Genomic DNA, 15,237 nt, shown 5'->3' on the forward strand with positions numbered 1-15,237 from the left:
TCAAGTACAAAGGCAGCTCTAAGCCTCCACAATTAAGGACTTCCCCCCCCCCTCCTTTTTTTTTTTTTTTTTTGACAGAATATTCCAGTCTACAACCTTGAAAGCCAAAAAGAAATTATGTTCCACCACCTCTTTTGCCATAAATGTAAATAATAGGCCGCTAAATGCTTTCTGTAGTGGTCTTGGATTTCTTTTTCCTGTTGAAGATTATTTATTACCCCTTATCTAATCACAAGAACTGGGACTGTTAAGATGACAGAGAGCAGCCTCTTTAAGTATCACCAAACATAGTGTAACACTACAATTTACATTAAGTAACAGCTGAACTTACTGCTGCTTAAATGTCCACATCTGGATAAAATCTCATCTCCTCAGAAAATATGATCTATTAAATAAGCCAATATAAAAAATAATCCTGACATTAGCTGATTTCAAATTGGGGACTTGGAAAAAGGTAAACAGTTAAAAAAGTGTGAAACCTAATGGAACTAGTGAAGGATAATTCTAATTAAGACCTACCGGGAGCATCTGCAAGATTAAGAAAAATGTTGCGTTTATGTTTTTGTTTCTTTCTTCTTCAAATTAGCCAGAAGAGCATAAAAGCTGTTTTGCCTGATTACTGAGCAAGCTATTACCCTTGCTTTAGCAGAAATATATTAAAACTGCAGTACTCAAACACATAACTTTTCCACTGAGAATTAACCTGATAACAGTCAAGACTAGTGAACAGCAGATCCTTTTCAATATTCCAGTGTTATACCTAATGAAGCAATTTTCTTGAACTTTGGATCAAGTTCTCTTTGGTTAAGCTTAAACACAGTCTATGGTTGATAGAGTGGTCTGCCTGCAGGAGACAAGCAGAAATTTGAGCACAATCAAGAAAAACAAAAGAATCGGCTGAGGGAACTGGGATTGTTTAGCCTGGAGAAGAGGCGGCTGAGGGGAGACCTGGAGACCTTATCGCTCTCTACAACTACCTGAAAGGAGGTTGTAGTGAGGTGGGTGTTGGTCTCTTCTCCCACGTAGTTAGCAATAGGACGAGAGGAAATGGGCTTAAGCTGCGCCAGGGGAGGTTTAGGCTGGAAATTAGGAAAAATTTCTTTACGGAAAGGGTGGTCAAGAATTGGAACAGGCTGCCCAGAGAGGTGGTGGAGTCACCATCCCTGGAAGTGTTTAAAAAACGGGTAGATGTGGCACTTCGGGACATGGTTTAGTCTAGTCTACCCTTGACTGGCTTAGAGTAGACTTGGTAGTGTTAGGTTAATGGTTGGACTGGATGATCTTAAAGGTCTTTTCCAACCTAAACGATTCTATGATTCTATGAATCCAGATTCATCTTTCTACAAGCTTAGAAAGAAAGGTACTCCAGAAGTGAGACAGACCCACGCTACATTGGGCATATGAGGTGAAGAGAAGGAAGCAGCTGAGAAATAGCTCAGCCAATTGCACCCATCTGGAATATACATGGTGTCAGTTTTGCTAAAACTTTTAAAATACAGAGCACATCTTGGCCTGCATTACACCTCCAATTTTGTCTGGGCCTCTCCTGCAGTCCAGGCACAAGGTGTCTCCCATGTCTTGCAGGAGACCCACATTTCTCACTTTTGTTCTGGTCTGTGAGATGGCCAGGGAAGTGCCTCCACAATTAAAAAGTGTGAAAACGGGAAGAAAAGCTGAAGTGGAAGCCCTTCTTCCCATCAAGCAGGCGCAAAGGCCTGCCAAATCTCAGGTGAAGACAAGTCTCTTAGTAACATTTCTGTCCTGGGAACCTCACACTTCAGTTGCAAGCTCTACATAAAGGTAGCTTTAGTTGAATTGGAAATGGATCCTTTTAAGAACACAAGACTATTTAATCAACTAATTTACCCAAGGAAAGGCAAGGAATAGCTCAGAGAATTAACGGTTTGGGTAACTGCTGGATATATGCATGATACAACACTGCAGTAACAGCATCTGGTCCTCTTCCACATAAATCTACCCAGAAGAGTCCAACCTTTCCCACCTGAACCCCCAAATTCCCACATTTTTCAAAACACTGCTGGTGCGACTCATTTTAGATCCATTTGTTCTTGACCCAAACCCTACAGGATCTTGATCGGTATTTTTTTTTGCATGAGATCTGACATCTCATTTAATGAGGAAAAAGCATCAGTTGGCTATTGCTGGGAGCAGCTGCAGAAGTGAAAGAAAACTGCTTACTCTCTAAAATGAAGGCAAATGAATCAGGCTGGTCGGTTAATCATCTGTTCTCATCTGTCTGAAATAGCAGAGGAGCAAATTGGAGATACAGGATTTCCTGAAAGCTACTGGAAGCATTCAAGATTACGCTCCATTTTGCTGATTCTTATCCCACAACAGGGAACTGAAAGAGATACCCCAAACCACAGCACTAAATTAAAAAAAAAAACAAAACACCACCACACCCACCCAAAAAAACCCCCAAGCTCCCAGCTGAATGGCATTAACAATTCTAGCTTAAGTCCAGATTGGTCATATCTTAAAGTTATGACACTACAAAATATTTTGTATCATTATGGGCCAATATCTGATTAAAATGATCAACACTGCATTTGCTGCCCAGGCAGAAATTTCACTTGAGGCTGAGGGGAAACATACTCTACTTTTCTCAGGTCCAGAGGTGCTCATTTCAGATCACCACTGGAAAATCACCCTGTAGTTGCTACTTAGCTTATACCTGCTCTGTGGCTGAGGAAAAAAAGGTTACACTTTGGTCTTCAGAGAGAAGTCTGTCATTAGGTAACTACAGTAATTTGTTTTTGCTTAATAAAATAAAAGCCTCCTCATTTTCTACAATATTCTGTACAATACAGCTCCTCAAGGCAAATTATTTCAGGAGAAAGAATGAAGTAATGAGTTTGAACGGCTCTCAGACCGATGCTTGCAGTTGCAGCTCCCCGAACAAAACAGATGACAGTGCCAGACTTTTTTCCAGTGTAAAATGCAGTCAGTTGTACCAAATATTTTAAAGTGCCAAAAATAGAAACCTGCTTTGTGGAGGATAAGGGTTGGCATCAGCTGCAACTAAAGCATTTGTTACGGTTCACAAAATTGGCAGAAATGATTTAATTTTCTTTTTTAGAACATGAGGTTTTTTTAAGCGGCTCTCCTGACATAGAGCATTTTCCTACTGAATCTATTTTAAAAGTTAGTTAACATATTAGACTTAAAAATAACTACCACAATATATCTTCTTTTGATCACAAGTCAATTTAAATTTGAAGACGACCAACACTAGTTTTCTTTCCTCACAAAACACCCTTTCAGTTGTGGCTTTGTGGAAGACATCCCTTTCCATGACTGAAGGAGATGGGCAGAGAAAAGCAGAGAGGTGGGAAGTGGCAGGAGCCTCCAACCTGCTTTGGGGCTTCAAGGTGAAGGCGAACTTAGTGGACTGTTAACCTCTTCAGTTCACGCTGCAGATGTGTTGCATCTGGCAGAAAAGGGGCACCAAGTGTAGCAAAAAGAAGGAGTAGCCCTCTCCAAGTCCTGCAGCCCTACTTAAGTCAACTCCTTTCTAGCACAGCAGCCTGCATTACACACATCTTCTGTATCACAGGACTCATGCTCCACACCAGCAACACACCAACACATAACTAAATTTTAGCAGACACAGCAGCCTTACACTATTGTGGTTCCATATTCCAATCTCAGGTCACATTATTTGGTGCTAGTGTGTACTAGCAAGAGAGTCTGTGCCTAGGAAATCAGAGAGGCTCAAAACTCAGATCCTACTACTTTTTGGGCAACCCTGCCCCCTCCAAACTCTCCAGGTGCCTTCCCCCTGCACTTTTCAGAATTTCTTTCTACTTAATCAGATTAAAAGAACTGCTGTGTCAGGCCAGCAGCACAGAGAAAAGCACCTGTCAGGCAGATCTGTCATTAACCTGCAAGCAATGAGCCTAGCTCTGAAGGTCCCCGAGAGAGGCACAAGTGTTTGAAGGAGGAATAAGAAGCCCTCCATGGAGCTGGAAGATGAAGGAAAGAATATCAAAATCATAGCACATCACTCCCTAATCTGCACAGCATATGGCAAAATTATTTAAACTTGTGATATTATTAGTAAAAAAGTATCAGTAACAGCGTTACATTGCACTAGTCTGCCAGGGCTCTGCAAAAAAAAAAGAAAAAAACTGCTGGCGGTGTATGTCGCACGTGTACTTTTTGGATTAGGGGATAGAATTTTTGGTTCTTGCTGTTTTCTTAATAGAACACATAAAGTACTGTCATTTAAACTAACATGCAGATGAAAAGGGCAAATTAAATAACTCTCAGTGGCATCACTCATCCCCAGCCTTGTCAGCCCTGAGTAAGTGGATATTAGTAGGGATGGACTGCAAAGCTCCAATTTACCAATACAAGAGGCTGAGTGAGAAAAGAAGCAATTAATGATATAAACGAAACTACTTGATCAGGTGTGACAAGAAATCCTCTGTGGGAAGGGGGAAGCAAAGGGACAGGACTCAAGAACATCTTCACTGCCCAGACGAACAATTTAGATTTTATAATATATGCTATACTATACAGTTTACATGACTAAAGAGGGTGTCTATTTAGCAAGGTAAAGATCTTTACACTCTGCAAGACCAGAGCCTTTTTGGGAGCAGGAACAGGGAGAAGGTATCCGTTTCTCACCCAAAGCACTGCTGTGCCCAGGACAGTAAATCTTGCAGAGTACTGCCTCTGTTAGACCTAAAGGTCCCTCTTTCCACATGCAGCACAGAAGAGTATATCTAACAAAACATTCACTGAAACTTGCCACCAGCACAAACTAAAACTAACAAATAGATTTAAAAAAAACGTAAGGGAATATGACAAGTTATTTTCAAGTAAATATCCAGAGTACATACTGCACAGGATATTTAAATATTTGTTTTCCCCAGCAAAACAGTTTGTTCTGTAAACTGCAAGACAACTTCAGCAATACACAGCCATGCACATAAACACTGACAATGCTGAAAGAAACTCTAATTTAGAATTTTTTTTTTTTTTCTGAATTTTGCTACTTTGAAGGAAGACCTCTAGATCCCTTCAGCAGATGCAAAATTATAGGATAAGCTGGAAAGTTATTGCACTTGGTAAAGAAGGAAATAGACAAAGTATTAAAGTATTCCTTACAAATATTAGAAGTCCCTATTTACAAATAAAAACATCAGAAAGACCAGTGGAACCTTAAAAAGCACATGTAATTTCTGAAACACATTTGTAAATTTTCAGACTATATAGAAAAAGAAAGCAAGTAGAGCTTTTAGCCCTGCTTAGTGATCATTTCCCAGCATATAACAAGTCACATAAACTCCCCAAATTCTGTGGGCTTGCCTCTGTCATTACCACCCCCTGAAAACATGGGACAATCAGTCAATCCATGTAGGTTCCCTAGATGCAAGAGTATACTGACTGTTGCTTACTTGGTATTGCAATAACTGACGACGAAAAGATTAATACTGACACATTAATCAAAGTGGAGATACTTATACCATGCCCCATATTATCATGAAGAAATATCAACTCTATCGCCCTTCGATATACATTGGGAAACAACCTACTTTATACATCCATTTAGCTTGACTTGAATAGGTGTATGAGGCAATTTGCTGTCTGCCTGACTATAATGAATGAGCACAGATGTACCACGAATACAAACAAAACACCAAGCTGCATCTCCCACCTTGGCCAGGTACACCTTGCATTTTTGTACAAGGATCAAAGACTAAAAAACTGGGTATCAACAAGATGACACTAAACCTTACTGAATGATTCCTTTTCTCCAAAGAGAGTAGGTGAGGACAAAATGCCTAAGAAATGGGACCCGCTAATAACAGTATCAAAAGCCTGAGCTAGCCAACAGATTTGTTCATGTTAAATGATAGTAAGAGAGGTTCTTGCAGAAATTGCTTCTGCATAAGTATGGTTGCTTATACTGCCTGTGTAACACACCAGTGGATTTAGTCATGCCCATGTAAATGTTATTATATAAATACTACATAATAACACTTGAAAGACATGAATTGTTGAAACAGACAATACCAAATGTTTTAAATTACATTTTTTAAAGGTAATTTCATACCAAGGAAATAAAAAAATAATGTTGCAGGAAAACAAAAAAGGCATCTTGAAAGCAAGGATTTCTTTGCTCGGTATACTAGAAACTCACAGCATTTCTTACAAGCACAGCACTTTAAAAGGTATAAATTGTTCAGAGATTTGTCTGCCTTGCCAATTGTATGTACAGGGCCAGAAATCCCAGAAAAGCAGATGCTATTTCAAAGCATAGCTGAGGTCTCCAAAGCTTTTGGGGGACTGGGATGCTCAATTCCAATTAAAATTTCAACCTGAGGCAGCTTCAAGAGCTCCACTAAGCCAGCATCTATACAAATGAAAGTTTATGTTGAGCATATTGCTCCTGGTTTTGGTTTTGCAAGCATGGATTGAGCGTGTTTAAGCTTAATTCTCAGTGTGGCTGCAGGTCAATGTCTCTTGCCCACAGACAAAAGCTGTCTTCAGCAGTCCCACTTGTCACATACAAACAGTCGTAGACACATCTTTTAAAACTGTAAGGTTTAAAGAACTGCATCATCTCTGCAGGAAACAAAGCATCCTTTGCATTAGGCACCCAGATGCATCTCTTACACAAATACTTACTTTGTTAACTACAGTTCTACAGCAACAACCAGCACACACAGGTACTCACAGGCACTTTTTAATTGTCAAAGAGGCCTTATGTCAAGTTTCAGAAAAATGTGTTCTCTTTCACACATGCATGCACACCTTTCCCCGGAAACTTGAAATAAGCAGAGCAGTTACACAATATTCTATGACAAAAGTGGTATCTTACAGGGAAGATTTGGAATTTCAGGATCAAACCACTGAGACCAAGCCGCTACAGCAGCAATATTTCACTATAAAGACACCATACATACAACATGATAGAAATTCAAATTCACTGTTAGCATTCCAGTTCCAGCCTGCTATTCAGTCACATGTCTTTACTGCATTTGACTCAAAACAAGATGCTGCTATCAACAAAAAAAGAAAACAGAGTAAGGAAAACAGAAAAGTTGTGAAATAAAACAAGCAAGCAACAGGAAAACAGAGTTTAAGAGATCTGCCGATATTCAAGAACAAAAGTAACAGCCAATCTTAGTAATGCTTTCAGTTTGGTTGAAAAAGTTTGTATTACCTGTCGACTTCCCTGCTTGGAGGAGCAGCTGCTAGTACTTCTTGAAGGAGACAACATTTTGGGGGATACACCAAAGCTTTTTTCTTCATTCATGATCCAATACCATTTGTTTCACATAAGATCACTTAGAACACCATTAAAAGGTGATTTAGAAAATGTGTTGGAAGACTCCTGAAAGAAATGCAGAACTCATCCTTCACCCAAATGCAGTCCAGTGGCATCCCATGGAAATTCCTAAAAGGGAAAACAAAAACAAAAAGCCAAGTTATCAAATGCCATCTCTTACTGCCATCCTGTAGCACAGATCATGAAACCATAATAAAGCCTTTGGTAATACAAGCTGACTGCTTTACTGTACGCTGTTAGAAATCAATTCAACAATCACTTTAAGATAAATTTTCAAGACTCAAACAGGAACAATAAGAATTTTGGATCCTAAATGGATGATTTAATTGCCACTATTTATTCAGAGGACGAAGTACAGTATCAAGCATTCTTTTAAAGATCTAAATTAATAATAATAAAAAAATTAAGACACACACAGAGTACAATAAGTATCTATATAAAAAGAAACAAAACACCCTCAAAATGAGAAGAAAACATCTAATAAAATGTTTCACAAAAAGGATGGTGATTAATCCCAAAAATATCTCTTTCCCAGTTTCTTGATAATTTAAACAAGTAAGCATTGCTTCAGGTCAGAAGGGAAAAAAAACCCCACTCTCTATATAAAAGAGCAACACATAAAAGTAGTTAGCATGCAAACTCAGCTGCATAGAGCTGTGCATGACCACTCTTACCTGGAATAAGAAAGTTATAACTATTGTCACATCAGTTGTCTCAGTCAGTGACTGCAAGAACAATTAACAGTCTGTTTAGTAACAGTGCTGTTTGCAGCATATGCAAATAAAAGCCATGCCAGAAACTCCCAATAACAGTTTTCCAGTATGGGCAAGAGTTGTCATGGTAACTGCATATTTTTTTTAAAACCAAACAGAGGACATAACAAAAGGGTGATGCTTTCAAAACTTGGGGTGGTGGAGGAGCTTTATGAATTGTGTATCCCTTCAGATTTTATTGTCTCGGGCAAGGAATTTGCACATTAGGAAGAGCGCAAGAACCACCACTGAGGAAGGTAAGGAAGTTTCCACAAAGAAAAGAGAATTTTTTTTTCCAAAACAGGGAGGCACTACTTCACAATCCCCTCACTTGTGCTGTCAGAACACTCCTGGACTGGGCTCGTTGGTTATTGGTCCGCCATTCATTTTTTCTTGAAGAGGCTTAAAAACCTATTCTGAGAAAAGCAGCATTTTAAGATCCCCAGTAAAACACTTTGTGTATTTTAAGAGTTTGTTTCCTTTTTAAAAACACAACCAAAAAAAAAAAACCCCAAACACCACAAAACCTTGTGCTAAATTTAAGATGAAGACAACAGCGTGCTGCAGAAAACCTCTCTCCCTACTGCCATAGTCTGAAGCATCCACCTTCCAAAGACCTTTTCCAATCTACAGTGCCTCTTTGACAGTATAGGTTGCTGTAACATTTCAACCAACATGCCCTCCTTTCACCTGAAACAAGGTCTCTCTTCATGGCATTTACTTTACCTTCTTAGAAATACAATTACCCCCACATCAAATCTATGCTCAGCCACAGTAATGAAACAGCTCCAGTCTCCAGAAGTCAGGTGAAAAAGCAAGCTCTGCTGGGGCTCTTTCACTGGTGAATCTGCTTGGCAATTATTTCCAGGAACCATCAGACAGGTACAAAGCCAGCGAGCACAATGCAAGAGCTGAAGAAAACCAGAAGAGCACAGCAATGTGATAGCAAGGTCTGAAGTGGGCCAACCGCATGGGTTTTACGCTAAAATTACTACTGAAATTAGGAATAGCGCATTTTGGAGAAGGTATAGATGCTTCCTATCCAGAAGGTAAATTTGTGTGGCATTTCATTAGACTAGACTAGTCTAATGACTAGTCATCTTAGACTAGACATTAGAAAGAAATTTTTTACAATGAGGGTGGTGAAGCACTGGCACAGGTTGCCCAGAGAGGTGGTGGAGGCCCCATCCCTGGCAACATTCAAGGTCAGGTTGGACGGGGCTCTGAGCAACCTGATCTGGTTAAAGCTGTCCCTGCTCACTGCAGGGGGGTTGGGCTAGATGGCCTCTAAAGGTCCCTTCCAACCCAAAGCATTCTATGGTTCTGTGATTCATTAAGGACTAGCACTTTTAATAGGTTTAGATTTATCTCACTTTACGCAGGTTTTTAACTGTGGAGTAAGTATAAAGTATAACTTTCTTGCTGAGTTTCACTCTGCATTTAGTAGGAGTTTAATGATAACATCTCTATTAACATGCAGAAATATTCACAACAGGAAAGGAAACATGCTTCCTGCAAACTCATCATTCAGACACCCCCTTGAAAGTACCACGCAGCAAGTGCTTTACTTTTTTGGCACACTGTTCACTCAGATAACCACCTGCTCCATGTTCAAAATGAGCACTTTATCACTTAGCTTTCATTGGTGACTATCTGGCATTTTGGCAAAGACTGGTAGAGTTCATGGCAAGAAACAGACTAATTTGCAGCAAAACGCACTGAGAGTTGCTGTCATCAGCACCTTGCGAGCATATCTCCAGGACACACTAGATATAAGTTAAATGATGCCCTTTGCCTGGTTGAACACACAGCACAATGGCTGTGATGTCCTAGAAGCGTCAAGTAACTAGAAAAAAAACGGAAGTCTCATGGACTTTAACACAAAAAGAAGCCATATAATCAGATGAGTATTTCTATCATCGTGTTTTTGGTGGGGATTCTAAATGAAGTTAAGGTGTGGCTACATTAGCATTTTAGGACAGAGCAGAAGGGCAGTTCTGCTGCAAACCTCCTGATGTCCCCCCGCCTCTTGCCACATTTAGGTTTGCACTGCAGGGCAGTCTTGGAGCATGGAAACCAACGCCCTTTTGGATGAAATGCGCTCCAGGAGTGCATCCAGTGCTCAAAGCATTGAGTCCATGGCACTAGACTAGATCTAGTCCTGACTAGTCCCATCCTGGTGGAGATGTTGGGTCCTCACTTTTAACTGATTCACCACAAAGGTCCACTTTTACTGCACTGCTCTACCTTCTAACATTGACATCATCTAGACATAGACTTATGGCACCTAAGTACTTAAGATCTCCTAGGGCAATGTCATTTGTCCTTCTAGAATCAAAAAGAGAGAGAGACGGGCACTTTTTCAAAATTCAAATGAGCTGAAGGTAACTCAGCCACCTAACCAGAGGTGCTGAAATGAGGAGCAGGAGACAGGTGGGGTAAATCCGACAGAGAACACCTGAAGTATTTTGTCAGTCTGCTTCCAAAATTGGGCATTTGAACTTTCCTTTATTCCTTCAAATTAGTTTACTACATGGGCTGAAGAAAAGGCTTTTGTTACCAGCCCTGAAGAAGGCAGAAGTGAAATGTCCCTTCTCTCCAAAGTATTTTATTATTATTTTATTGGTGTTCCCCAGTAATTTAACTTGTTACCTTGAGACTTCCAAATTTGAACATGAAAGTGTATGTTAATAATGAACGTGGCCCCAACTCATCTGTGAAAACTGCTGCATGCTCCAGCAACTACTTTGTGCTCCTTTTAAAAAATTCCCTTCAAGTTCAGGAAGAAAAAAAGAAAACTGTAGTTACCCTTCAATGATAACCCACTTACTCTTCCAGGAAGGTGTGAAAACACTGATCCTACATCCCAAACTGATGGGATCCCAAATCTCGTATTCTGGCTGCCAGCAGTAGTGACTGGGCCTCTCTAGGGCGACTGGTATATTACCTGTGGAACTTAAGGCTGCCAGGTACAAGAGCAATTACAACTTTAAAGCAGGCATAAAAATCAGTATTATGCTAACTAAGCTAAGATTGCGGCTAAAATTGATGTTTTGAGGTCATCATGATCCGATTGCTTCAGGTTCAATACATTTTGCTCCTCCCCATGCCATAGGACAGCCTCAGAATTGTGTTTGTTCCTACCTTTCCTCTGGAGTACACAGTGCCACTTACTTTGGTCTAAGCCAAAAAGACAAATCAAAGGTGTGAGGCTGAGGCAAATCCAAATAAATTTAGGACAGGAATTTTCACAAGTGCTCAGTATTGGCCTAATTCTTTGCTGTCAAGTCAACAGCAGCGAAAGTAGGCCAAGAGTACTTTTGCAAATGACCTCGCCAGGTGCATTTTAAAGAATTAAGACTACATGAATATCAAATATCATTTATAGCTACTACATCCTAAAGCCATAAACAACATTTATCTTTATTTATCATCTGTTACTAAGCACCTTATCATACTACATCAGTTATCATATGATAATATGTACTACAGGAAGACCTATTTTTTAGAAAAAGTACCGTCCTGAGTTGTCCTCAAACCTTTAAAATTGCACAGGTTCAAAGCAAGCTCTCAGTATCACAATTCATCTCTTGCAATTCTCAAAGCAATAAGCTTACAGCAAAACCCAAGTTTTTCCACATCTCACAAAAGAATAAAGGCAGAAATTCAGAAAAAAAAAAATGGAAAACTGCAGTAAAAAATCAACATAATGCAATTTTTTTTTGTTATGGCTCTGGAAGAAAAATAAAGCCTTAACAGCTGTTTCAGAGCTGATTCAGCAGTGAAAGAACACTGAAGAGAGATTTTGAGCAGCAAAACTGGAAGCGTACATCTCTTTCTATAACTGTAGTCAATTCGGGTTTTGTGGATAGAAGAATAGCAACAACAGAAAGCCTGATGAGAGTCATGTGGACACAGCAAGCAGAGGACCGAGCAATCAAAATCAGAGTTGCAAGCAACATTGAATGACTTTCACTGAATTAAAAAAGAATCTGTGCCAAAACCTTGGTCTATAGCTAATATTAAATTATTAAGTGACATTCACTCAGGTCCACCTAGATAAACAAAGCAACAGTCTTTTGCAAGTAACTCTTTCATGGCTTTCTCTGTTACAGTTCAAATTGTCAGCTTTAATCTATCCCAGTGTCTCATCTGGCTCAAAAAAGGAAAGAATTATTTATAGACTACAGATATGCCACGTACAACTAGTGGAGATGTCTTTTCGAGGAGGGTATTAGCTGTTCCTGAATTACCATAAGATTCATACTATTGAAGGGCAAATCACACAAATACAGTACTGTTGCTAGCTATTCTCTTTACAGAAGAAAACTTGCAGAAACAAACACAAAATAGCTTGAAACAACTAACTTATTAAAACTACCTTTGAAAGCAAAAGTTTAAACAACTTATGGAGACTACCAATAACAGGAAGTATTTCAGCACTGCCTTCCATCAGATAGGCGCTGTCTCTAGACACCGTTGAAATCACAACCTCTGTTGAGCAGATGCTTTCATTAGCCATGGACCCATACTACTCTCTGAAGTAGTCCATGATGCAGAGAAACAGTTACTTCCAGCTAGACTACCTCCTTAAGGAGGCTATTATAGTAATTAAATCACACTATTTCAGTGACCCAAAAGAGAAAAATTTAGTTCAAACAAAACTCTCCTAACTGTCTGTCCTGGTTTCGGCTGGGATAGAGTTAATTTTCTTCCTAGTAGCAGGCATAGTGCTGTGTTTTGGATTTAGTATGAGAAGAATGTTGATAACACGCTGATGTTTTAGTTGTTGCTAAGTACTGCTTATGCTAGTCAAGGACTTTTCAGCTTCCCATGCTCTGCCAGGTACACAAGAAACTGGGAGGGGGCACAGCCAGAATAGTTGATACAAACTGACCAAAGGGCTGTTCTATACCATATGACATCAAGCCCAGTATATAAACTGGGGGGGGTTGGCCAGGGAGCAGCGATCGCTGCTTGGGAACTGTCTGAGTATCGGTTGGCGGGTGGTGAGCAATTGCATTGCACATCACTTGCTTTGTATATTGTTATTATTATTTACCTTATTTCAATTATTAAACTGTTCTTATCTCAACCCAGGAGTGCGGTTTTTTTTTTCACTCTTACTCCTCCGATTCTCTCCCCCATCCCATCGGGGTAGGGGGAGTGAGTGAGTGGCTGCGTGGTGCTTAGTTGCTGGCTGGAGCTAAACCACGACGCTGTCTAATCAAGAGAGACACACACAGAGAAGGAAAGGGAAAAAGCTAGACAAATGACAAACACACCGCATTTAAACACCACATTATTTTTCACGTATGATATTCATCACTTGATGAAAGAAAATCCTGTATGTTCCAGTGTACAGAAAGAAAAAAAAACAAAACAAAAAACCAGAAACGATCCAGCAGAATACATGCCAAGACAGACATCAAAGAAGAACATGCTTCAGTGTCAAGTCTAGTCAGACTCTCCTGAAGCAAAGCAGATAACTGCTGTTTCACCAACCCTTGGGGCAAATAATACAATCCTTGTATTAGAAAAATCTTACATAAATTTAGAAATAGGTCAACCAGCATCCGGAAATAGGAGTATATATAAAATACCACCTTTCCCTCACATCCACCATAGAAACTGATGATAATACTGCACGCAACATGATTCATTTTAAATGCGTAACCTTGACACTGTTTCCACCCCCCCAGGAGATCTGTGACAGATTACAGTTGTATGAAAAAACTTACTGGGTATATATTCTAGACAGGTATGTTAAAAATCTTGGTGACTAGCAATACAGAAAATACATGCAGTAACGGCTGCATTATTAGGGTAATTAGTCAGCTGTCATACCACCTTTCCCACCCAACTTTTAATCATAGTTGAGAATCATAACTAGTAGGACTGACCTAGCTCACAGTCCATTCCTAAATAATTAATTCTCCTTCTCCCCCTGCCCCTTTCAGAAAGAGCCTTGCCTAGGGACAGCCTGGCAGCTCAGGGCTTTCTAGCAGGAGCGACCAGACCAAGTGGGGTCCCACACGCCCCCTCTAGCTCTTAGCACGACTCTCACAGACGACCGAGAAGCCAGAAGCTGGGGGACCGTAGGAATCGGTTTGTGACCCAGTAACAGATGGGTCTACAGTCTCCCTGTCAAGAGAATGGAGCAGAAAACAACAGCTACTGAGCTGTGATAAATCCTACGCTGGGACCACATACACTGCATACCGCAGTGCTAACGAGGTTGACAGCCCTCTCTGCGCTCAATTAATAAAGCAGCAGTGGGTATCTTTGCACTGGAAGTGCTATTCATCTAGAGAAGACCTTACAAGTGAAAAGACAAAGGATGATCAGGCTATAGAAAAGAGAGAAAGGCTTAGTATAATTTTCAGTAAGGAAAGTAACAGGCATGTGGTATCACTTTACAGTCTGTACTAAAAACCTTGGAAAGGCTGATCTGTTAGTGATAATGTCCCAGAGTTGGTACAAGTGGAAACATTACCATCAGAGCTTCGGCATGACTTCGGTTGCCTTCCATTTTTCTGCTGTTACTATTTAAAGCTTTGCTTTATTCACTAAAACAAAGATACTCCATTATGCCCCAAGGCTTATTTCTTTTTAAAACTGCACTCATTATTGCTAAAATGTTACTGAAATACACACTGTTTATTTTCCTAGATTCAGTTTTGATAGGCACAATGTTAGTTCTGGAAGTCAGTGCCTTCTCCTGGAAATATCTGTCAGGCTGCCAGCATGTAGTAACTCAAGATCTTAAGACAACACTGCCTGCACATCAAGAAGAAGGCATCACTTTCCTGTCAAATTGTTGAAGGCATCCATGTAACTTCAAATCAGACTGTCTCTTTGTGATCTGATAAGCTGCATAATGCTGCGAGATGCATAAATCTATCAAGGCTGACATCAAGCAATATATTTTATTAAACCAGCTGACATAGTTGGTTTCACTATGGAGGAAGAAACCCTAGGCCAATCACCTGTGGTTTCAAGTAGAACAGCAAATAGGACTATCGGAACAGTTTTGGTAGCCCAGGAATGATCCTCACCAAAGTCTGAAGAAAAACAGCATGGGGTGTGTATGAACAGCAAACACAACACATAGATCCTTTATCTCCTTTGTATTCTGTTTAGCAGAAAAGCTAAACATGT

General features: G+C 40.0%; 1 protein-coding gene across 1 annotated transcript in view; it reads right to left on the reverse strand.

Annotated features, from left to right (window-relative positions):
- Positions 1-7,291, reverse strand: part of OSBPL3 (oxysterol binding protein like 3) — a 42,042-nt gene extending 34,751 nt beyond the window's left edge. Inside the window, exon 1 of the mRNA XM_009492773.1 lies at positions 7,199-7,291. Coding sequence (XP_009491048.1) covers positions 7,199-7,291 — 93 coding nt within the window. The remainder of the gene's footprint in view (positions 1-7,198) is intronic.
- Between the last annotated feature and the right edge of the window lie 7,946 nt (positions 7,292-15,237).

The sequence above is a fragment of the Pelecanus crispus genome, chromosome 2 (genome assembly GCF_030463565.1).
Source record: "Pelecanus crispus isolate bPelCri1 chromosome 2, bPelCri1.pri, whole genome shotgun sequence".
Taxonomy (NCBI): domain Eukaryota; kingdom Metazoa; phylum Chordata; class Aves; order Pelecaniformes; family Pelecanidae; genus Pelecanus; species Pelecanus crispus.